This window comes from Hemitrygon akajei, chromosome 10, assembly GCF_048418815.1.
Source record: "Hemitrygon akajei chromosome 10, sHemAka1.3, whole genome shotgun sequence".
Lineage (NCBI taxonomy): Eukaryota > Metazoa > Chordata > Chondrichthyes > Myliobatiformes > Dasyatidae > Hemitrygon > Hemitrygon akajei.
In genome coordinates, this window is record NC_133133.1 from 131605655 (window position 1) to 131630667 (window position 25013).

Sequence of the window (25013 nt, forward strand, 5' to 3'; positions counted from 1 at the left end):
GACTGTGTGTATGTCCTCAGGCTGCTCCAGTTTCCTTCAACATGGGTCAGTCACTATAAGTTGCTCTATAAGTCAGTCAGTCTGTGGTAAGCGGGTGGTTATTGAGCACATGAGAATAAAATGGGTCAGAATACAATTAGTGTTAAAATTGGCTGGTGAATGCGATGGATTTACGGGTCTGTTTCCATGCTGTATCTCATTGACTGTAATTTTACAGGTGCATTACGGAAAACAACTTATACAGGTGCTTTTTCATCACAGCTTGTAATGGCAACTGCTCTGCCCAAGACTACAACAAATTGGAGAAAGTTGTGAAAATGGCCCAGTCTATCACACATATCAGTCTCTCCTCTACTGACATTGTCTGTATTCCCCGCTGCTTCAAGAAAGTGCCTGTTATAATCAAACACCCCCCCCCCCCCACTCTGGTCATTCTTTCTTCTCTTCCCTCCCCCTCCATCAGATAGAAGATGCAAAAGAACGTGTACTGCGAGGCTCAAGGAAATCTCTACGCTCTTGGACAGATCTCTTCTAAAATAAAGAACTCCTAATCTCTGTGCTGAATTTCGTCCACTGAATCTTAGTTGAATTACCTCTCTTTTTTGTGTGCCATACTCTGCCAGAGCCTCAGCGACCACTTTTTTCAAAGTGGTTGTCTTGGAGGAAAGATTCTGAGTGGTCCCCCAAGTCCTTCTCACAGCGCAGTTTTTATTTTACGACGCCACACTCAAACTGGCACGGATGGAAAGTATGCCCAGGAGCGGCCCGACTGGATTTGAACTCGAGAGCCTTCATTCCGGAGTCTGGCGCTCATGTCACTGTGCCACCAGCTGGCTGAATTCCCTCTAAGATCAGATAAGCCTGATTCTGATTCTGAGTCTTTAACTACTCAGTTGAAGTCTTTAACTTCAATGACTACAACCCTATTTTGTGTTGGCTGTCCTCAAATCCAGATACCATTGAGGTAAATCTAAGCTGTAATCAAAGCCAAAATATTATCCCTAAGGTATAGTGCCAAGAATTGCCCAGTACTCAGTTTTTGGAGTTTTTTTTGTCAGATACTTGAAGGACATGTAGCTAACTGCATTGAATTGAGGGCCTGGTGGGAATGTTTGCTTGGAAGATTACATTGACATTGAGCTAGCTTATCATGTTAGTAAATTAGGAGGATTTTGTGAAGGTCGTCTTGTTTTTCCAGTGTCTTGAGATACCTAGTATAGGCAGTCCAAGTTGCAGATATAAATAAAAGTAGACTGTGAGTTTTGTCAGTTCACGTGCCTAAAGTTTCAGATATATTTTTCCTTCATTCTGTGTTGCTACATTGAAGGTGATCATGACATTTATCATTGATGGCTACCTCTGCCAAAAGGTCACTGCTGAGATACAGAGTACTTGTGTCTTGCACGGTTTGTCTATGAGTCTTTATTATCAGAAGGCGATGTGATGCAGCGGGGCTAGGTTGTTACAGGATCTTTGACTCGCAGATGTGGATTATAAACCTCCAATATCTTGGATGCTCCTGTGAAAGAATCAGCCTAAAGACAGTCCTACCTAAATTCCACCAACATGCTGGTTTCACTACCAGAGGCTATGTTTATATACCTGGTTTATATTACCATACCACTTGTATGTAAAGCAGCCACTCAGCCCCACATTGGACTCTCTGGTCACTTATCTGTAATGTTAATTCAAGCATACAAATCAGTGATCAAGCTGGTCAAACCAGTTCTAAAGGTGGTGGAAACTTGGCCTGAGGGTGCAGTCTCTGCACTGCAAGACTGCTTTGATAATACACACTGGAAAATGTTCAGGGAAAATGTTGCAGAGAATTTCCAGCCACTTCGGTGATACCAGAGACACGAGGCACATGTGGCAGAGAATTCAGAGGTTTACAGACTATAACTCTACCCTGTGTGTCAGTGACCAGGATGCTTCACTCCTTGAGAGACTGAATGTTTTCCATGGCCAGTTTGATGTACAGAATGAAGAGCTAGCGAAGAAGGCACTCTATCACCCCAGGGGAGCAGACACTCTATCTGATTCAAGCTGAGGTGAGGAAGGTCCTGGCTGGAGTCAACACATGTAAAACTGCAGGACCTGATAATATACCAAGTCGGGTTCTGAAAGACTGTGCAGCCCAGCTGACGGATGTATTCAACATCTTTCTGGAACAATCCATTTCCCCCTTGGTTTTCAAGGTGGCAACCATCATTCCAGTGCCAAAGAAAGCGACAGTAACCTACCTAAGAGACTGTCATCCAGTGGTATTAACATCAGCCATTATGAAATGCTTTGAGCAGCTGGTCATGGAGCACATTAAACGCCTTTCTCCCAGCTACATTGGATCCCATCCAGTTCACTTATCGCTCAAATTGATCCACCGATGGTGCAATAGCTTCTGCCTTGTCCCACGTGGAAAATCGGGTCTCTTATACCAGACTGCTGTTTATAGACTTCAGTTCGGCGTTCAATGCCATCATATCCCAGAAACTGGTGGGAAAGCTGTCCTTGCTGGGTCTCAATATCTCCCTCTAAATTGGATGCTGGACTTCTTACCAGTAAGGCCACAGTCAGTCTATGTGGGCAGCAACATCTCTTGTCTTGCACTGAGCGCTAGCGCTCCCCAAGGCTCTGTGCTCAGCTTACTGCTGGTCACACTGCTGACACATGACTGTGTCACAGGATCCAACTCAAACCATGTCATCAAGTTTACAGATGATACAATAGTGATTGGTCTTATCAAGAATGATGATGAGATGGAGTATTGAGAGGAAGTGGAGCGACAGTTGTGGAGAAAACCAAGGAAATCATTGTGGACTTCAGGAAGATGCAGACAAACCATCCTCCTCTGCAAGAATGTATGTTTCCTCTGAAGAGAGAATTGAGTGCACCAGGTTCTTGGGAGTTCACATCACAGATGACCTGGTCCCTTAATATCACCTCACTGAAAGAGAAGGTGCAGCAGCACCCTCACTTCCTTAGAAGATTGAGGCAAGCAAGGCTTCTTCCTCCTCCTCCCCCCCCCCCCCCCCCCACAATTTTAACTGCATTTTATTTTACAAGAACACCATTGAGCATCCTGACAAGTTGCATCCCCATCTGGTATTACTGGTATGGGAGCAGTCGAGCATCGGACCTCAAGTCCCTACAAAGGACTGTGAGAATAGCTGAGAGGATCATAGGGATCTCCCTGCCATCCTTTGATGATATTTATCAAGAACGCTGTGTCCACAGGGCCCTTTGTATTATTAAGGATCCCATCCATCCATTCAGCATAGTCTTTGACTTTCTACCATCAGGCAGGGGACTATGATGCATAAAAGCAAGAACGGTCACAGTTTCTACCCCAGGCCATTAGGCTTCAAGCTCCGTGCTGCATCATATTCAAAGTGTCACTGGTTAATCTGTTCCGTATCTTACATGGTTTAATATCAGTGTTAGTTAGGTATGATTCATCTGTAAATTTTACCCTTGCCTTCATAAGTAATCATGCGTTATGTGTACTACTGTGCTTTACACCATGGTTCAGAGAAACGTCTCATTTCTACATACATTATATGGTTGTATACATGTATGTAGTTAAATGACATTAAACTTCACTTGAATGTTGACTTGTGAGCTTCTGCAGAATCAAATATCATTTGTATACTGCAGCTCAATTACAGAGGTTTGAGCAACTTTGATTTTGGAGTGTGCCTCAAATGGAGTGAAGCACCATCAATAACTCACTCTGAGATGTAAGGAGCGAGAAATCGGCTTTTATTGACTGGAAGAATGAACAACACTACATCCTGGAGAATGAGGCCGGGCATCAGGCCTCAATCGCCTTTATACAGGGGTCTGTGGGAGGAGCCACAGAAGCAGTCCAGACAGGTATATGTAGTTCACCACAATATGTTGAATAGCTTCCTATTAGTTCAAAAGACTTGATTCATTTCCATGGAAAGTGTGTTGAGCTGAGACTCAACATTGCTGTAAGAAAGCTTGACGAAAGTGCTGAAGCAATGATGCAACTTTGTTTATCGCCAGTTTTCAGTGAGAATGGTTCTGTTGTCTACTTGTTGGTTACAATCATAGTTTGTTTGTCCTCATGAAGGAAACAAATTTCTAAAGTCAGCTGACTTGAGGGAGGTATTCTACATTCATTCCTGATTGATGGAGTCAAAAACTGTAGTGAAGTCAAGAGAAGCCACATGCTGCTAGTTTACATTTGCTGGTGTAGTTGCACAGTAAGCATCATGTTCCTTTGTGCTTCTTGATGGGCAGAATCCATACTGTGAATCTGTCCACTGAGAGGAGGCAAATGAGAAATACCTCATGAATGACTCTCTGTTGTGGACTGCAGGAAGACCACTCTGTATTTATCGCAGTCTGACTTATTGTTGACATGTCTGGGGTATCCTTGAATAGCATTCTAATGCACCTTTGCCTTGAATAATTGTCCACTGAAACATGCTCTTTTTGTATTCCCATAAATTTGTATTCGCGTTCCTCATAAATCCTTCCTGCTTCATTTCTAATTTATCCTGCAATCTTTTTCTTTACCGTTCTAAGTTTTTATTGATTAATAAATAACTTCATGATTTTACCACTTGTATTCCCTTTTCCCTAAATTTGTTTCTCCTGAATTAGTTTTACCCAGCAAAAACTTCTTCTTCTTCTCTTGCATTACGAAGTCTATAATTTTGTGTGTGTCTGTTTTTAACTCATTTTAATTGCATGTCTGCACATCCTAGAAGGTCCCACTTTTCCTGGACTATCTGTTCTTGTGCGAACGTGTCTGGTCTGTACTATAATCATCTCCAATACATTCATTTATTTGAAGGATGACATATGGAATTCTCTTTAAAGTTTATTATTTCATTTAAATTTGTAGATCTTTTATAGATATCCCATTGTCCTCCTACTCAGACAAGAATTTCAATGGGAATAAAATTGAAGGGATGAGGGTGGGTGGTGGTCTGGGGGCAGAGTTTTATAGGTGCATATATGCTAATATACTTTAGTGCAGAGAGAATGAGAAACGTCATGGAGGACAGAAATTGAATTTTTAAGTTAGGTGTAACACTGGGAGTAGAGAACAATGATATGGATCACCAAGAACTAGAAAAGGGAGGAGGTAGAGCACAAAACAATTGAATTTGTATGGGAGAGAACAAGCCAGAGTAACAATGAATTGCAAGGAGCGCAGTGGAGAGCAAAAAGTAAATTTGATATGAAATTATTGTGCTGATTTATCTGAAAACGTAAGGTTGGTCAAACTGCCAACACATTTAATTAAGTTGTCAACAATGAAGGATTTGGTTTTAAGATGTGAAATTTTAAAATATTAATAGTGCAACTATAAAGATAGTCATGGCTGCTGGTGCTATTGTTGAGTTAAAAATGAGTAATGTACACATTCGTCACTGAGGTAGGAAAATATTTTCAGGTGGAACGAATTTGAAGAACAATATAGATCAACTTCACATGTAAGCTGACTAGCTAAAAAAAATTGATGTGGCAGAATGCCAGGGAAACTGCAAAAGATTGGAAGCACACAAGCACCATTTTATTCTGTTGATCTCTTATGCCTGAGGTTATAAATAATTCAGATAGAAATGTCATTATCAATTGTAATGAAGAGTTGCTGAACTACAAAGTCTAATTCAGTACATGCATTGAATTTTCTAATATAGTCAATGAATAGCCAATTAAAAATTTATTTAACTGTAAGTTAATTATTAAACAGTGAATAATTATGACAATGAGTCAGTTAAATTTACTGAGTTAGGTTATTTATACATAGTGGCATCATGAAAAGAATTTAATTTAAACTTCGAACTTTGAGCATTATTTTAAAATTTAGTTTTGAGATTATTTATTGCAGGTTGTGCATCGTTTTTTTAAAAGATTACTAGCAATGCCAAGTTAAAGGCAGTCCCAGCAGATTTATACCAACATTTTCACAGATTTTTTTTCATTTTTATACAGTACTTAATTAAACTGGTTTCATATATTGTACATGAATGGTTTGGAACTAATTATTGCTGCCAAAAAACATTGAGTCTTTGTATGTTTTTAAAGCAAAGGTAGGTATCTTTTTTGACTAGAAGTAGGTGGAAGGTTACAGGGAATGTAGAGTTGAGATTACAATGAGATTAAATATGATTATATTAAAAGGTAGAGAAGGCTTGAAGGACTGTATGGTCTATGAAATTCATACATTTATATGTTGGTTTATTTTTGAAACTTAATTCTTGTTAATTACTTGATATTTGTATGTACAAGCAACTCATTACAGTCTGTAATCTTGAGAAAGGTGATGACCAGAAATCTAGGAGAAGAGACTCTGTTCCTTTACTCATAGACCACTTATATTCACTCCAGCAGGCACATGGAAGGAAAAGGTGGTGACTTGGAAATGCTTCTCAGAAAATATTTTTTGTTTTTTTTTGGAAGGGGTGGGGGAAATACAAAACTGAAGTAACAAAATATTTGCAGGCAAATGTTCATTTTCGTGAGTCTTCCACCCTTTAACATGTAATTAGGATCCGTTCAGCTGCAGATGGGAAATACATCTTTAGGCAGTGATTATTTTCCTGTATATCTCCACACATGTAGCCATGATGATTGTTAATAAAATAACTGTCATCACCCTTTAGCATAATTTAAGTTTTTCAAAGTTGCTCAATTTGGTCTAACGGTTAGAGAAGCAACATAACAGATATTGTTTAACAATGAAGAGAAATGACCATTTAATTGGTATCAGAGGAGGTTCTACCCACTGTTAAATTCACTGTAAAATCTCATCAATTTTTCCCAGTTTTCCAGAAGTCTTGGATAAAAGCATCAAATCTAAACCTTGGCTTGGATTTGACACTTATTAAAATGGTGCTTGTGAGTTTCCTTGTTTTTTTTACCTTGCCTTTGAATAAAGACATAAAAATTACTTTTACAGAAATTTATTTAAATCTACTTGGGCTATACAACAGAGAATCACTGGTTAGTGCCACCACATGGTACACTGATTCATAATAATCTTTTGCTCATCCAGTTTGAAGTTTGGGATGTATGTAGATCCCTGTCAAAAAGACATCTGGGACTGTATGCTACTGTGCCAAAAACCTGACACCTGACATGAACTCCTGTCGCTAATATTACAATACAAAATTATATTTCAAAAGCCTTTCCAGAGATAATTGTATGTTAATTTTCCATCCACCCCATTATTCTCATCACTCGCTTATTAATCAAAAAAAATTCTTTCTTTGCTCAGACTGTCAAAGCTCTGTATAATTAGCAAAATCCATTGAATCTTCAGCTTTGTGTTCACTGTTGGTAATGTGGAAAACATATCAGTATATTTTCCTTCAGCGTGAGTTCTATCTTATGGAATCTGTGGAAGGCGTGCTTTAACTGTAATCCCCTTACCTGAATGCATCATTCAGAATTGCACGTTATAATCAATGTCAGTATACCATCATTATCCTATTTGCTTTATTGCCTATTTGTACAAGCCAAATTCTGCTGGCCTTGCTATATTATATGCAAGGAATTCTGTAAATCTGTAGGCTTCTATGCTAATCTTTGTCTGTGCCTAAATTTGCATACATATTCTGTGATTGGTCAAAAAAAGATCTCATTTATTTATCCCCTCATGCTTTTCCAAGAAGGTCGAAATGTCTTCATACTGGCCAAACAGTCTGTCTTCCTACAGTTTTCTTGCATATATCTTCCTTTTGAGTTGCCAGCAAATCATTTTCACCATACAGCCATCCCTTGGTTACAAATACTGTGGATTTATGGTCACCAGTATATAGTAATAAGCAGCCAGATTATTACCTTTGCAAGTCTGATGTACATACATATAAAGAACAGAATGAATTTCCACAATGGCTTTCCCTCATGCTCTCTCGCGCTCTGTCACTCTTAGGTATGTTTACCACATAATGATTTTTGTTTATTTTCTGACTTGTGCACAAAATCAACTTCTGAATGTCTATATCGATTACCTCAGGATAACCTACATTTGTTGAAGTAGTTCCAGCAGAAGGCCCATCATTTCAAGGGAAGCCAAGAATAGCCAATAAATGTATATGATTTTGAAAAATTCTAAAGATGGACTCCAAGACTCCATGTGCTCATTTCCAAATATTCATTATAACAAGAACAAATTTTCCAGCCCACAACCTTGAGTATACTGCATTCTGTTCAGGTTGACACCCTAATCCTGTGTCAAAATGCAGTAGCTATTGAAGAAAAGAAGCAATTCTTCCCAATTCTTCTGGAAATGTTCCTTCATTATTTACCAGAAATAGAAAACTCATGACACTTTGGTTTATCATATCTTGTGGTCCTTACCTACTTGATAGTTATCATTTTGGACAATAACCTATTGCACTCAGGATTCATTGAGATATTGAATGGCATGATGTTTTTTTTATTGAACTCATTCTTATTTTTTCTTAAAGATTAATGCTATTGTATACTGTGATCTCCCTTCTTTCTATGAATGAACCTACTTGCCATTTATGTGAATAATTTTTATACATTTGAATGGTTGACCTGAATTCTGTGCATAATTTTATGTTTAATCCAGTTGTTTAGTGTGTGCTATGGAATAAAATTAAATCAAAATATGCTTTCAATCTTAGGATCTAGAAAATAAAATTTCAATGTGTTATTATTAAGATAAGTAATATAAACACTTGGCTTTGTTTAGTTTTTTTTTGCTTTATTTTCTCTCTTAATTTTCTGCTACTAGGTTTTTCAACCGAATCAAGAGTTCATGTTCATGGTGACGGCAGGCCCCATTGTTTTCTCTGCTCCAGCTGTGCTCAATGCTCTGTCTCAAAGCACACTTGTTAGTGGCGCTTCTCCACTTATCCTGTCTCTCCAGCCAGCTCTGACATCACCAGACCACCAGGCGCAGGTTCAAATCGGTGAGAGTCTATAATGTTGTTTGATTCTGTGGCAAACTGTACATGCTGTAATTGTGCACCTTGCTGGAGATGTTTGTGTGTTCATGGCACAATAACATTGCAGCCAGCTATCAAATGGGTGACATCTCAATATAGGGTCATAGTTCAAAAACCAAAAGGATTAGGGAGCTTCCTGTATAGTGTGTAATTGAGTGACATGGGTGAAAAGGGCCTATGATCAAGCCATTGTCAGTTCTAAATTGATACTTGTAGTTGCCTGAGGCACCTAAGCTCAGAGATTTGCCAGGTTTTCCTTGTCTTAGTGCTGTACAGTAAGTCAATTTTGGTCGTAGTTTTCCTGGCCAAGTTGGGAAGTTGAGGGGAAAAGACCACTGATGTTTCAGTACATAATCTACCACAATGTATGCATCTATGCAGCCAATTTTTGGGGCCTTGAAGGATTGAAATCAACTGAAGTTTGACAGCATGTCCAATAAGGAGATGATGCCCTGAGATTATAAGATGCATTTTGGTGGAAAATGACTTGGCCTTCACAACTGTCTTTAAATTCATCATTTTCTGACTAAAGAAATTCCCCCTCATCTCTGTTTTAAAAAGACATCCTTCAGTGCTGACCCTGTGCCCTTTGTTCCTAGATTTTCCCACTATTAGAAGCATCCTCTTCATGACAGTCTATCTAAGCCTTTCAAAATTCAGTAGGTTCCAATAAGGTTCCCCCTCATTCTAAATTCCAATGACTACTGGCCCAAAGCTATCAAAGGCTCCTTATACATTAAGCTGTTCATTCCCAGGATTATTCTCATGAGCCTCCTCAGCACCCTGTCCAATGACAGAATGTCTGTCTTATATATGAGGTCCAAAACTCTGCCACACCTTGTCAAAAGAGTTCTGAAAATCCAAGTAAACATCCACCGACTCTCCTTTGTCTATCCTGCCTATTACTTCATCTAAGAATTCCAACAGATTTGCCAGACAAAATTTCCCCGTAAGGAAACCATGTTAACTTTGGCATAATTTATCGTGTGCCTCCAAGTACCCTGAACTCTTTTTTTTCTCTGTCTCCTGTTGTAATTTGTACTCCACATCCTCGCTACTTTTGGAAGCTCTATATAACTCCTGTCAGGGTCTTTTTACTGTTGCAATTTCTTAACTGTACCCATGAAGATTCTGCATCTTCTGATCAGATTTCACTTCTTTTGAAGGATTTAATTTCAATTTTTACTGACAATGGCACCCATCATCCTCTGCCACCAGCATGTCTTTTCAGTACGATGTGTATCCTTGGGTGTTAAGCTCCCAACTGTGATCTTCTTGCAATCGTGACTCAGTGATGCCCACAAAGTCATAGATTACCACCAATTACCAGATGTTAGAGAAATCAGTGTTCATGCTATCAGGTTAGATGGCATATGAGGTTGGAGGAGTAACACATTATATTCTGTCTAGGTAGCTTCCAAACTGATGGCATGAATATCAATTTCTCCAACTTCCATTGATATCCCCCCCCCCCCCACTTCTCATGGTCCACTCTACTCTCCTATCAGATTCCTTCTTCAGCCCTTGACCTTTTCTATCTATCATCTGCCAGCTTCTTACTTCATCCCCCCTGCCCTAACCACTTGACTTCAGTTACCATCTTCTAGCTTGTCCTCCTTCCCCTCCCCCACCTTATTCTGGCATCTTCCCCCTTCCCTTCTCGTCCTAATGAAGAGTATCAGCCCGAAACATCGACTGCTTGTTCATTTCAATTGATGCTGCCTGACCTGCAGAGTTCGTCCTGCACTTTGTGTGTGTTAACCTTATTTTGTTATCTTTTTCTAATTCAATCTTGTTGCTTTTACCTTTCTTTCAGCTCAGTTCCCGTATTCTCTCCTTTTATTGCATCCTTGCACCACATGGGCCAATGACAAGATGGCATGCTTCATCTGCAGCATGCTTTTCTTACCTTTTGAAAGTTGCTTCTTTAATGAGGTTTTTTAAAAAGAATTACAAGTGTATACATAGTAGAAAGCAACATGACTGAAAATTTTTGAAAAGGTGTTCTCATTGATGTATGAGCAGAACCATATGTTGGGATTAAAATGATCCAGAGAATAGAGCTTCTGTATTATGCAGGAACTAAAGGAACTGACATTGACCTACTTAAAATAAGAGTGATTTTGATAGAATGGAAACAGTTATTAGCACTGGCAGAAGTGTCAATAGATAGAAGTTATGAATTGAAGATAATTGACAAAGGAACTGTGGATGGGGGAATAATGAGAATTGCTGAGCAAGTTATGTGGAATTTGGTCTTGAAACCATTGCATGATTATGCGCAGGAGGAATTATCTTTAATTATAACATTAATGGTTGGTTTAGTATTAGTTGTCTGTTATATTTCCTTCGAAAGAAAAGTATTGGGCAAGTTTAATACTGCCATCTAAAGTCACATTTCCTACCCCAACAACTCCACCCTATTGACGATAAAATGCCACCTACTGATCCAACTGTGTATCTACAGACAATAGGCTTATATTCATACTGTCTTAAATGTGGGCATTTATGATAGACCAAAATAGAATAAATACGCAAGACAAAGGTTTGCAGGAGCTCACCTTTTAAAAAAAAGTTATAATCTAAGCTGCTACTTGTCACTGAAATGGGGACTGTATTTCAACTTTAAAATCTTGTACTTCATATTCTGAAACCATAATTCAGTTTATTCAGTGACTCAGATGAACTGTGATCAAAGGAAATCATCACTCCTTTGTTGTGTAGCAGTGGTATATGCTGTTGACACTACTACAAAGGGAAATGAAACAGGAACAGTTTTTGAAGTTGAATGAGTGGTTCATTAATTCAAATGGACCAGACCTAATTAGTTACCAGTTGGACCCATTTGAACTATGATTCCACAGTGCTGTTGGCAGTGAAGTGACAGCATAATCACTGCAAGAGCCAAAGATTGCAGTTGGTTCGAAAGGAGCATCAAATCAGGCTTAACCCTCAAATTTAGAATAACAAGGCTAGATATGCCCCATCCTATAGCATTTCTGTTAGCTGGTTGAGATCCCCAGCAGCCAGCCATTTAAGAAAACCATTGTTGCCAATCAGCAGAAAATAGGACCAATTAGCAGATGCAGTCCTCCAGTTATAGAAATGCGCCACTTTCAGCCTCCACAACAGCTCTGGTCCAAGTCAGTCCCAACAGCTTTTCCAGCACATAACTGAAGAGTTACCTGGAATGAGGCTAGGTCATTGGGTGTATTTAAGGCAGAGCTTGATAAATTCTTGATTGGACACGACATCAAAGATTACAGGGAGAATGGGGCTGAGGAGGGGAAGAAAGGATCAGCCATGACCAAATGGCAGAGCAGACTCAATGGGCCAAATGGCCTAATTCTGCTCCTATGTCTTATGGTTTTATGGAATTGCCATTTCTAGCAACAGCAGCCTAATTATAGCGGAAATCAAAAACTGTGGGTGTTGGAAGTTTGAAACAAAATCAGAAGATGATGGAAAACCTCAGCAAGTCAGATAGTGTCTGTGAAAAGAAAATCAGTCAATAGTTTAACTCTGACCCTTTGTCAGAACAGTTGTTGTGATAGTCACCTGCTTCCTGTCTCCCTTCTGAATCAGGCATTTGGAAAATGAGTCACAGGATAGACATTATCTGAACCAGCTATTTTGAATCAGGGGAGTTTAGTGATTGCGAAAATGTTGATTTCTTTTTTATTTGAGTTGAGTCCATGATGGCTTGATTGCTTAGAATGAAGTGAACTGCATTTTGTCAAATGAAGCATTTCTTCCCAGGCCAAGAGGGGTTCCTTTCAGAGCTGTGTTGCTCTGAAGGCCATGTGTATTTGTCCTTTTCAGAAGTTGTAGGTAGTTAGATAGCTCCTATTCCTACTTTACTATATTTGGCCAACTGTCACTACAGTGCATTACTGGATAACTGATGAAATGTTGGAAGGTTATGAGAAATGACTTCATTCTAGCAAATACATAACCTCCTGATGTACAGTGTAGGTAACCAAAAGGATAAACAAGTAGCTGGAGTAATTACAAGACCAATAATGAACATTGTTTTTCAGTAGACCAAAGTAATTGATTCAGATTTATTTACACGTATATCAAAACATACAGTGAAATGAGTTGTTTGCATTAATTACCAACACAGCAGGGGGCAGAGGCAGTTTGCAAGTGTTGCCACACATTCCAGGGCCAATATGTCAGCTTGCTCAGTGTGCTCAGAATGTTCAAAACAACAACACAAGCAGTAACAGAACAAAAACAAGACAGCAACAGAACAAGCAAATTGACTCTGTTAATGAAGAGTTCTAGGTATTGCCTGCATTGAGTAGACGTACCTTTGAGAGAGCACTTGGTTGTTTTCATTCACTGAGAAATTTCTTCATTTCAGTTCTTCCTTTCACTTGCTCGTACTGCTGTCAGATTTGTATAAGAGCTCTCTGAGTCACAGTAATATATATTCATGGACATTGCAGACAATGTCAGTGCTTGATGTCTATAGGGCCCAAACAATAACAGTAATGTACTGTTCTGTATACCTCAGGAAATTAGAGCTGCAAAAAGCAGGGTTAATACAATGATCATTGGAGAGGCTTTAATCTACCCATGATCTGGGCTCATCAAACATGGTAATATAGTGGAGGTCGAACTCAAGGATTGCAAGATGGTTCTCTAGATACCATGTTGTGGAATTTGCAATAAAGCCATAATCAGTGTGCCAAATGAACTTGGCAGGTCATGCAGCATCATATTGTTCCAAACTTCAGCATCTACAGTCTCTTATGTCTCTGCTATGTAATGAAATAAAAGGTGAATCAATAATCTTCAATAAAGAAACCTTGGAAAAGAAGGTCAAATTGTGATAGAATTTTATTTTCTAACATAAGTGAATGTGAAACTGGCTATGATGCTGCCAAAAAAGGTAAAATTTTGAAGTTCAAAAGAAGTCTAAGATATTGATAACAAGATGGGAAATACCATAATGATACTGGTGAGTCTGAAAACAGACTAAAGGCTGCTGTAGTTACCAAATGGTAAGCTTACAGCTCAGAACTATTTTTGAGCTGTTTGGTGTGCCTCTTGATTTTTGATACAAATTTTATTTGCTTAGATTTACTAAGTAAGCAAAACAATACATTTGCTTCAAGAACAAGGCCACTTTTTTAGGATTATTTGCCTTGAGATATTTGATGCCATTTGAGAGTTCGGCTGGTTATGGGATGACTACAGGAATTTTCAAGGATAGAACACCCCTGAATTTTGTCATTGTGTTAACAGTAATATTATACTGCTGCCAAAAATTAAAATACACATGTTGTTTGAAGTGGAGTGAATGGAGTTTGGTAATTCAAATCAAATATAGTTAATTTTCAATCAGACTCATTTGATGGTATCGACAGTTAAGCAGCCAGATAATAGTGCGGCGCTATTGTATCTGGGAGTACAGTTAGACGAGAAGCTAGACTGGACTGCCAACACAGATGCCTTGTGCAGGAAGGCACAGAGTCGACTGTACTTCCTTAGAAGGTTGGCGTCATTCAATGTCTGTAGTGAGATGCTGAAGATGTTCTATAGGTCAGTTGTGGAGAGCGCCCTCTTCTTCGTGGTGGCGTGTTGGGGAGGAAGCATTAAGAAGAGGGACGCCTCACGTCTTAATAAGCTGGTAAGGAAGGCGGGCTCTGTCGTGGGCAAAGTACTGGAGAGTTTAACATCGGTAGCTGAGCGAAGGGCGCTGAGTAGGCTACGGTCAATTATGGAAAACTCTGAACATCCTCTACATAGCACCATCCAGAGACAGAGAAGCAGTTTCAGCGACAGGTTACTATCGATGCAATGCTCCTCAGACAGGATGAAGAGGTCAATACTCCCCAATGCCATTAGGCTTTACAATTCAACCACCAGGACTTAAGAACTTTTTAAAAGCTATTATTAATGCTTTTTGAGATAGTGATTTAGATGCATATCATATTTTTTACTGAGTTATGTATTGTATGTAATTAGTTTTGCTACAACAAGTGTATGGGACATTGGAAAAAAGTTGAATTTCCCCATGGGGATGAATAAAGTATCTATCTATCTATTGCAGTTTGAGGCGTTGTATTTTGGAGTTCAACTCTGGCACTGTATGTAAGAAGTTTGTATATTCTTCCCCTAACCATGTGGGTTTTTTCCACGTGATCTGATTTCCTCCACCGTCCAAAGATGTCCCCATTAGTTGGTTATTTGGTCATTGTAAATTGTCCTCTGATTAGGCTAATGTTAAATAGGTAGGATAGACAGATAGAAAGAATTATCAGTGTATGACACCAGACAAGACTTGAGTTTTGCCTCTAAAACATAATATGGTCACAGTGGAAAGACCAGGAAGGCAATAAGTGTCAAGGCAGGGACTGTGATTTGGATAACTACAGGAAAATGAGCAATAACACTACAGGATTAATTCTACCACCTAATGAAAAGTGGTCTTTAATGGGGATTACTGTGAAAAGGCATGATTATTATCACTCATCTTGAACCTGATAGTATTTAAAGTTGTATTCTGTTCCAGTCCCTTTTGGTTCTCCTAAATAGCCTATTCCTAGACAAGAGTCATCGACTTGTGAGATCCATGCTGCTCACTGAAATGTTTGTGGTACTCAAGAAAGACAAAATTCCACAGGAACTTTGAATACCTTAATACCCTTTAAGTTCTCCCATTTTATTCTGACCTTCTAGTCCTGAGGCCCAGCTGTTTGTTTAAGCAAAGCCACATTCCCTAAGGTCTAGTAAGCAGAGGCAGCATCTGGAGCATATGAGCCAATCACTTCTGGCTTCAGCTGCAATATGACATGCCCCAAGTAGACGATCTAACCTGCCACCAACAGCAGCACAAGCTCAGGGCAGTCAAAACAGCCTTGCTTCCACAAAGTGGGCTTTGCCTAAGACACTGCTAGTCCAAGCAGATGTTCCTGTCCAATCTCTTATCTCCACTCTGGATCACATGTGTCCAGCATCCTGTGTGGTGAGTAATGAAGATTTACTTCAAAAATACACCCAATGTGAAATTCCTAATCTCAGGATAGTGTAACAGTTTTTTTCCAAAGGTGGCATGCTAATAAAATTTACTTCATAAAATGTCAGTGCTTATTGTGTCTTTCTCCTCAGTTCTTCAGTTTGTCCCTCGTTACGTTGATGTGAGATTCTGCAACTTCACTCAAAGAATTGAGAGGGGACTGACAATGGCATTTGCAGAAGTGCGCCGAAGGCAACATGAAACTGAAGGCTTTGTCATTCAGGTGAGAATGAATTGCAGTGTTCCGATGAAACATACAAAGGTTTCAAAAAGGAAATGTACTTCAGAAAACTAGGTTTTTAATCTCTCCTTTCTCTTTAGTTGGCTATCTTATGACATATCCATGCAAGCCAGAATAAATAACTATTTTCATAATATATTTGAAGTTAGATATAAAGTAGTGTATTTAAGGGTCAGAGTGGCAAGGGCCAAGTTAATAGCATTCTGTGATATCATACATCGGTTAAGTGTGAAGATTCAGATTTATTTATCACATGCACATCAAAGCATGGAGTGAAGTGCATCATTTGCATTAACAACCAATACAACCTAGAGAGCCTGCAAGTGTCACCATACATTCCTGCACCAGCATACCAACAATACTCAACAGAACCCAACAAGCAAAAAAAACAGCAACAAACAAGCCCTGCTTTCCCCCTCCTACCTGCTCTCCCACTGATTAACACATATGACAGTCTTTCAGCTCCAAGACAGGCAGACAGCCTCTATTATCAGGCTTTGACTTCCAGACCACCAGTTGACCTTTGAGCTCTGATCTTTGATATCGACCCCCCCCAAACTAACTGATAAAGGGAACCCAAACTCTGGGTATGCCAACTGACCGGCCCTCATGTCACCAGCTTGCATAGACTCCTAGTCACTGGCCTTTGCGTGTGGAGCAGAGGCCCAGATTGCAGATGTCCTTTGTCACTTGTCCACGTTGCTGGACTTCAAATGCAGAGTGTGGAGCAGAGGCCTGACTTCTGATTCCTTCACATCACGGTCCCTAAACCCTAACCTGATCTCTAATTTCCCCCTCTGTTCCCAAGACCATCCCTACAAACTTTTTTTTAGAAAAGCAGCTTAAGCCATGATCTCAACAGATACTGCAGCTCAGCACCATTTTAACATAGGAAAAACTACCAGAAGTTGGAGAAATTGATGTTTATGCCATCAGATTGGAGCATGAGGTGTTGCTCCTCTAACCTGAGAGTGGCATCTTTTTGGCAGTAGAGGAGGTCATGGACTAACATGTTGAAATGGGAATGGTGACTAGAATTAAATTGGTTGGCCACCAGGAAATTTCACTTGTAGATGGAGCAAAGGTGATCGACAAAGTTCAAAGTAAATTTACTATCAAAGTGCTCCCAGTATATCTCAACATATACTACCCTGAGATTCATTTTCTTACAGACATGCACAGTAAATACAAAGAAACACAATGGAATCAATGAAAAATCACAAGTAACAAAGACGAGCAAACAACCAATGTGAAAAAGATGACAAATTGTACAAATACAGAAAAAAAGAAACAAAATAATAATAAAATATAAATAAACAATAAATATCAAAAACATTATGTTTTGAAACTCCTAAACTTAAAACTAATTGGAAGAAAAACAAGTGAGTCTAGAATGCAAGTCTAACTTCATTTTCACTTTTAAGCGAGGCGCATACATATGACATGGTAGCTTCATGACGTATGCAATTCACTTATTTTTACATATGACCAGTAATTGAATTACTTAAACAAATAAAGAATACTTACTTAAACAATATGTTTACAGTATTACTGAAATACTAAATACACAGCACTCCTCTCTGCTTAGCTACAAACTCCAACTCAATGGAGAATGCATTCAGCTACATACACAATATACTATACAATACAACTACTATATACAGACATCCACAGCATTGTAAATTTTAAATTGTCCTGTTCAGGCCTAAAGGTTTCATCGCTGTGCAGGATTTTTTACTAATGTCTCCATCTACATTAACGGAGCTGTAGTGGAGCATGTATCAAGCTTCAAATTCCTTGGTGTCCACATTTCTGAGGATCTCACCTGGTCCCTGAACTCCTCCATCCGGATCAAAAAGGTGCAATAGCATCAAGAAAGTTCACCTCTGTCCCAGGATACTGAGGGACTTTTACCGCCGTACCATTAAGAGCATACTCACCAACTGCATCTCAGTGTGGTATGGCAACTGTCCCGTATCGGACCGTAAAGCACTCCAGTGGGTGGTGAAAACTGCCCAGCGGATTATCGGCACCCATTTGCCCACCATTGAGAACATCTACCATAAATGCTGCCTGGGCAGGGCAAAAAGCATTATCAAGGATGCATCTCACCTTAACCATGGACATTTTATTCTCCTTCCATCTGGTAGGCGCTACAAGAGCCTCCGCTCTCACACCAGCAGGCACAGGAAGAACTTCTTCCCTGAGGTTGTGACCCTGCTGAACCTCCCATCACAGCGCTAAACAGTATTGCACCCATATTGTACTGTATCAGTACTTTTATATTTGTATGCTGTAGCACTTATTTTTTATTCAGTTATTTTGTAAATAACACTATTCTTTTTCACTTCTGGTTAGATGCTAATTGCATTTTACTGGCTTTGCATCTGTACTCGGCACAATGACAATAAAGTTAAATCTAATCTAGTGGTTTTCCTGACAAGGGAAGTCACTCTGCTTGGCAGGTGAGACTTGTGGCTGTGAAAACAATCTTAGTTCTGGAGCTTTTTCCGTGGTGGTTGTACAGGTTGACTCTGAGACTGCAAGAAGTTGGTCTGACAGCTCTGGACAGCTTTCTTCTTTTCTTTCTGGATCTACTTCAACCCTTCTCTCGTGGTCCTTGTTTCTTTCTCTCTATCACAGTTTCACTCATAGTCTTTCTTGCTATCTCTTCTCTCTATTTTAACTTTGTCTTTTTTTTCCTCAACTTTTTTCTTCAAATTTCTTGTGAGTATCTCTGAATTTACTAACTTCTCAAGAAATTAGGTCTCGTTTACCCTCTTCCCTTTCCATTTCATTTATATCATCCTCCTTTTCCCATTTCTTCTGTGTAGTTTGTGCATCTTCATCTTGAGGAGGTGCATTTAGTTCACTGAAGTATTCACATATTAGTCCTTTTATTGCTCCCCATTGCAATCTGATCTCTTCTGTTTCCTTGTCCACAACATCATCTGATGAATCTTTTGTTTTCATATCTCCTTTCAGTCTTTTTGGCCTTCCATTCATCCCCCGGGCTTTGGTCTTTGCATGCACTTTTACAAACAGCTTTTTGTCTCTCCTTGAAGTTCATGCAATAACTTTAAGATACATAGATACTTTATTGACCTCAAAGGAATTTACAGTGTCACAGTAGCATTACAAGTGCACTGATATACAAATATACAAATGCAAAGTATATTCTGGTTTTTCATACTCACAAAAGCCGAATGCTTGCAACTTTACTGAAGTTCCTTTAACTATCTTCCAGTTTAAACCCAAGCCACATTTTGCAAGTAACTGTTAAATGAACATTATAGAAACTTTCTTAGATATGTTGCTTACAAAAACTGTTGTAGTTGAACCACTGCTTTTGTCAATCACACTATTCCTTTGAACAGCATGGTCCTTCCTTAGTCCAATATGCTTTCCATCCAAAGGCGCACAGTTTGGCACCAACACCTGTTTGCCCTCTGTTGATAGTAGTTCATGGTGTACAGCATGGGGACAGTTATGGCATCATCCAGTACCTTTCTTAGTTCACTTTCAGTTGACTCTATTCAAGTTGTAGTTGTCTCAGCCACTCATGCCCTCACAATGCTGGCCCTCCTGTTTTTACCACATACAGTACTGTGCAAAAGTCTTAGGCCACCCTAGAGAAAAGGATGTTGGAAATGTGAGGGTGGAGGGGTGTGGGGCAGATGGTAGAGAAGGAGTACTGGGGTGGGGTTGGGGTTTGTGGTAGTGTGTGTGCAGGAACAGACAGCCCTGACACAACAGGCACAGTCATTTGATTCCAATCAAATGGTTTATTGATCATTACAGAATGTCTCTCTAGTGCTTCCTGCTCCCTCCCCTCTCCCTTCCACTTTTCCCAACCATGATGCCCTTCTCCCTGCCCCCTTTCCCCTTCCCACTCTCAGTCCACAATGGAGACCCTTATCAGAATCAGGTTTGTCATCATTCACACGTCATGATTTTTTTTTTGCAGTATCAGTACAGAGCGTTACATAAAATTACTGCAGTATGTGCCTAAGAGTTTAGCACAGTACTGTACAAGCCCAGTGTGGCTTGTATTTCACTGCTACAAATGTCATTTCACAGAAGTTACCTTTACAGCAGTGTAAGTTCTTCATTGGATATCTGCAGGCTTCAGTTCAGTATCTTTGAAAAGCCATTCAAACTAATTTTGTGGAATAACCGAAGCAGCTGAGCCAGTGTCCAATTTCATTTTAATTAATTTGCCATTCACTTCTGGTGTAAGGTGAATTGCATGTCTTTTGCTAATTTTCATTTTTATTCTTAATGTTATCTATCCAGTCTTGATTCACTCTCATCATTATCAGATTTTTCATCAACAGCATTTAGATTAGTGCTCTTTTTGAAACTGCAGCTTTTTATCTCTTTACTATTCCCTGTACAGTCCATTTATTTTTTTATCTGCCCAGCATGCTCTTTGAAAGTGTCTTACTTTGTTGCATTTTCTGCAAGCTTCACCTTAAATCTGCATTGGTCTGTTGTACGTAAGCCTCTGCCACAATGCTAACACGACTTGTTCTGCCAGGCCAATTTCTGTTTAGACATTGCAATTGCAATTTTGTTCATGCTCATTTTCATTCTTGACTTAACTCAAATCGTGCCTCTTTGAGGTTTCTGTTAATACATCTATTTCAACTGCTCTTTTAAATGCAAGTTGTGCTTTGGATGCCATTTTTGGATGTGTTCTTGAAAGACTGCACAAACTGAATGATCTGTCAGTGAATCATTAAGCCCATTACCGAACTGAGAATGCTGATAAACTTCAATTCAGCCATGTATGCTGAAATAGAATCCCCTTTATAAGCAAAATCAAAAGGAAGCCTAAAGTGTTCTGCAGCCAACAATGGTTTTGGTTCTAAATGTTCCTGCTTTCATGATATCAGCAAAGCTCATTTTGGATTGTTTGGTTGGAATAGTCAAACTTTTAAGCAAACTGAATGCCTTTATGTCCAATGCACCTCACAAAGTTTGTACTTGTTTCTTATTTACTTTAAAATACTATTCAATCCATCCAGTATGCAAAATCCAGTTATCACTTGTGCAGTCAAATCAATCTTCTCAATGTAGTCAGCCATTTCTGCATTTTAAAAAATTGATTATTAATATTAACGCCTGATAGTCACTATTTATGAACCTGTGAATACATCCATTTTCTGCATTTTTCTTTTAACTTGATCATCTCCTTTTCCAAAAAAACCTCGTGTTGCAGTTTTTTTTAACTGGACTGTTTCCTGCTATGCTGCCTTTTTTTTAAACTCGATTGTTTCTCGCTGAGCTTCAACACATGGGTAGTTGTCTTCAATTTGTTTAATACTTCCTCATCGTCACTGTTATGTTTTGTAACTCCAAAACATAAAAATAATTGAAAGAAAAACAAGGAGGTCTGGAATGAGAGTCTAAGTTCATTTTATATTTAAACGAGACAAGTATGTATGATGTAGTAGCGTCATACTATACGCAAATCTCATATGTTTTACATATAACTCATAATGAATTACTTAACAAACAAAGAATGCTTACTCATACAATATATTTTCAGAATTGCACAAATATTACTGAAATATTAAATGCACAACAAACGTGAGTTGTAGAGTCCTTGAAAGTGAGTCCATCGGTTGCAGAATCAGTTCAGTGTTGGTGTGAGTGAAGTTTAGTGAAATTATCCACCTTTAGTCAGGAGCCTGATGGTAGAAGGGTAATAACTGTTCCTTAACCTGGTGCTGTGGAATATGAGGCTCCTGTACCTCCATTCCAGTGGTAGCAGTGAGAAGAGAGCATGGCTTGGATGATGTGGGTCCTTAATGGATGCTATTTTCCTGCAATGGCACATCTTGTTGATGCGCTGAATGGTATGAATGGCTTTATCCATAGGCTTCATCCACTGCTTTTGTAGGCTTTTCCATTCAAGGGCATTGCTCTTTCCATACCAGACCATGATGCAACTAGTCAGTACACTCTCCACAGCACATCAAGAAGTTTGTCGAAATTTTAAATGTCATCTTGAATCCTCACAAGATTCTAAGAATGTAGAGGCACTGCCTTCTTTGTCATGGCAGTTGCGTGCCTGACCTAGTACAGACCCTCTGAACTGATAACACCGAGGAATATAAAGTTGCTGATCCTCTCCATCTCTGATCCCCTGAGTAGGGCTGGCTCATGTACTTCCAAGTCAATAATCAGCTTTTTGGTCATGCTGACATTTACTGAGAGGTTGTGGTTGTGGCACCACTCAGCCAGATTTTCAATATCTCTTTTATATGCTGATTCATCACCACATTTGATTCAGCCAACAACAGTCAGCAAACGTAAATATGGCATTGGAGCTGTGCTTAGCCTCAGTCATAAGTACAAAGCAATTAGACCAGGCGACTAAGCACATAGCTTGGAGGTGCACCTGTGCTATTGGAGATTGTGGAGGAGATGTTGTTGCCATTCAGAACTGATTGGGGACTGCAAGTGAGGAAATTAAGGATCCAATTGCACAAGGAGGTATTGAGGCCTAGTTTTTGGAGGTATTGATTTGTTCTGAAGAGGTGATAGTGTTAAATGCAGAGCTGTAGTCAGTGAAGATCATCCTGATGTATGCATCTTCACTGTCCAAATGTTCCAGCATTGAGTGGAGAGCCAAGAAAATGGCATCTGCTGTTGACCTGTTGTTGTAGGCAAATTGGAGAGGATCCAAATCGCTTCTCAAGCAGGAGTTGATATGTTTAATCAGCAACCTCTCAAAATATTTCATTAAATGGATGTATGTGCTGCTGGATGATAGTCATTGCAGCAGGAACCATGTTCTTCTTGGGAACAGGTATGATTGAAGCCTGTTTGAAACAGGTGGGTACCTCAGACTACCGAAGTGACAGGTTAAAGATGTCATTTAACCTCCTGTCAGTTGTTCTTGTCCAGGCACCCTGTTTGGGCCTGATGCTTTCTATTGGTTCACCCTCCTGATGGTTGCTGTCACATTAGCCTCAGAGATTGAAATTACAGGGTTGTCAGGAGTGGGGGGGGGGGGGGGGGGTGGTTAAGAGAGTTCCTGAAAGTGGCTCCATGTTTTGTTGGTCAAAGTGTTCACAAAAGACATTGAGCTAAGCTGGGAGTAAATCCTTTGTGTAATTTATGTCACCTGATTTTACTTTGTAGGTGGTGATAACATTTAAGCTCTGGCTGAACTGTCAAACATCACTCTGTAATTCATATTTAGTCTGGAATGATCACTTCGCATGTGAGATGACTTTCCGGAGGTTGTATCTGGACCTCTCGTATTTTACTTGGTCACCAAACCTGAACACCACTGATCTGACCCGCAGCAGTTTGCAGATCTCTTGGTTCATCCAGGGCTTCTGGTTGGGGAAGATTCTGAAGGATTTTTTTAGGATACACTCATCCACGACTGGCTTCATGAAGTCTATGATAACGTTAGTGTATTTGTTCAGATCCTCCCTTCTGAAGCGGTCCCCCAATATACACGAGGTCACACCAATGTAGAGAAGGCCTCTTTGTTTTAAATTTAATCTCAGCTCATTATTAAAGTGATGCTGTGGACAAGAGATGGTCATTTTCCATCCTGTATCAGTAACTACATTCCAAAACATTCTTTATTGTGTGCATATTCCTTCAGGATATTGAGGGGATAGCTGCTGTATGAAGTCAGACCTATTTATCTCTCCAAATAATTAGAGATTTCTGATAAAAGGATATGTTTTATATCTTTCTGTTCCTTTTATGTTAGAATACTGGAGAAGATGTTATGTATCTCCACATTTTTAAATAAGCTTGTATTATCCTCAGATGTGTGATACCAGATGATGTATGAGGAATATGAGGAAGATTAGAGTAGATAGGAGAGCTGTCTTTTCATTAAGAGGAAACAAGAGCAGAAGGTAAATAACATTGTATTCGATTTATGAGTTGCTGCTCACTTTGCAAGTTATTGAGACTTTTGGTGATCACATGCAGCAGTCTGCCCTTTTAATAGTGGGTAGCTCTGAGCAAGATAACAAGGTAGGTATTGAGGAGAAACCATTTGGGCATCGGCATAGTTCCATCATTACAGAATTCATTGGTTATTCAAGATTCAAGAGATTTTACGTTTGTTAATTTATCTGAGAATGTTGTGTGTGAAGATTATTTATCTCAACTTTTTTTTATTAATGTACTGTAAATTTTGTAGCACTAGTTCTACTAGGTTCTCTAACAATGTCTTTCTGAATAAACAAATCACTTACAATAATGATATTGCAGTTGAAATAAAAATATTTCTGAATGAACAAAGTACAGTTGGCCCTCCTTATCCGTGGGTTCCGCATGCGCAGATTCAACCAACCGCAGATCGGGAAAACCCGGAAGTTCCCTCTCCAGCACTTGTTGTTTGAGCATGTCCAGACTTTTTTCTCTTGTCATTATTCCCTAAACAATACAGCATAACAACTATTTACATAGCATTTACATTGTATTAGGTATTATAAGTAATCTAGAGATGATTTAAAGTATAAGGGAGGATGTGCATAGGTTACTGCAGATTGGGAATCGGAAAAAAAACGTAAGTTCTCTAAGTTGGAACAGGTACATCCGGTATAATTTAGCGTCAGTTAGTCAAATGTTTGTCTTAGTATATAGTATATATTTTACCTTTCTATGCATATAAAGTATGTGAAGGAAACATAAGAAATTCTTTATTTTATTGCAACAGAGTACATACTAATAAGTACTTCACCTTTGCCTTTTGCTTTTGTTGGTTCTGACTCCTGCATCATTTGTGGGAGTAACA

At 39.2% G+C, this 25013-nt stretch overlaps 1 protein-coding gene across 2 annotated transcripts in view; it reads left to right on the plus strand.

The window, feature by feature from the left end:
* LOC140734679 (UPF0606 protein KIAA1549-like) overlaps window positions 1–25013 on the plus strand; it is a 269781-nt gene that overhangs the window by 142994 nt on the left and 101774 nt on the right. For both annotated transcript variants that reach the window (XM_073058967.1, XM_073058968.1), the window contains exons 4-5: window positions 8747–8924; window positions 16083–16213. In XM_073058967.1, coding sequence (XP_072915068.1) covers window positions 8747–8924; window positions 16083–16213 — 309 coding nt within the window. The remainder of the gene's footprint in view (window positions 1–8746; window positions 8925–16082; window positions 16214–25013) is intronic.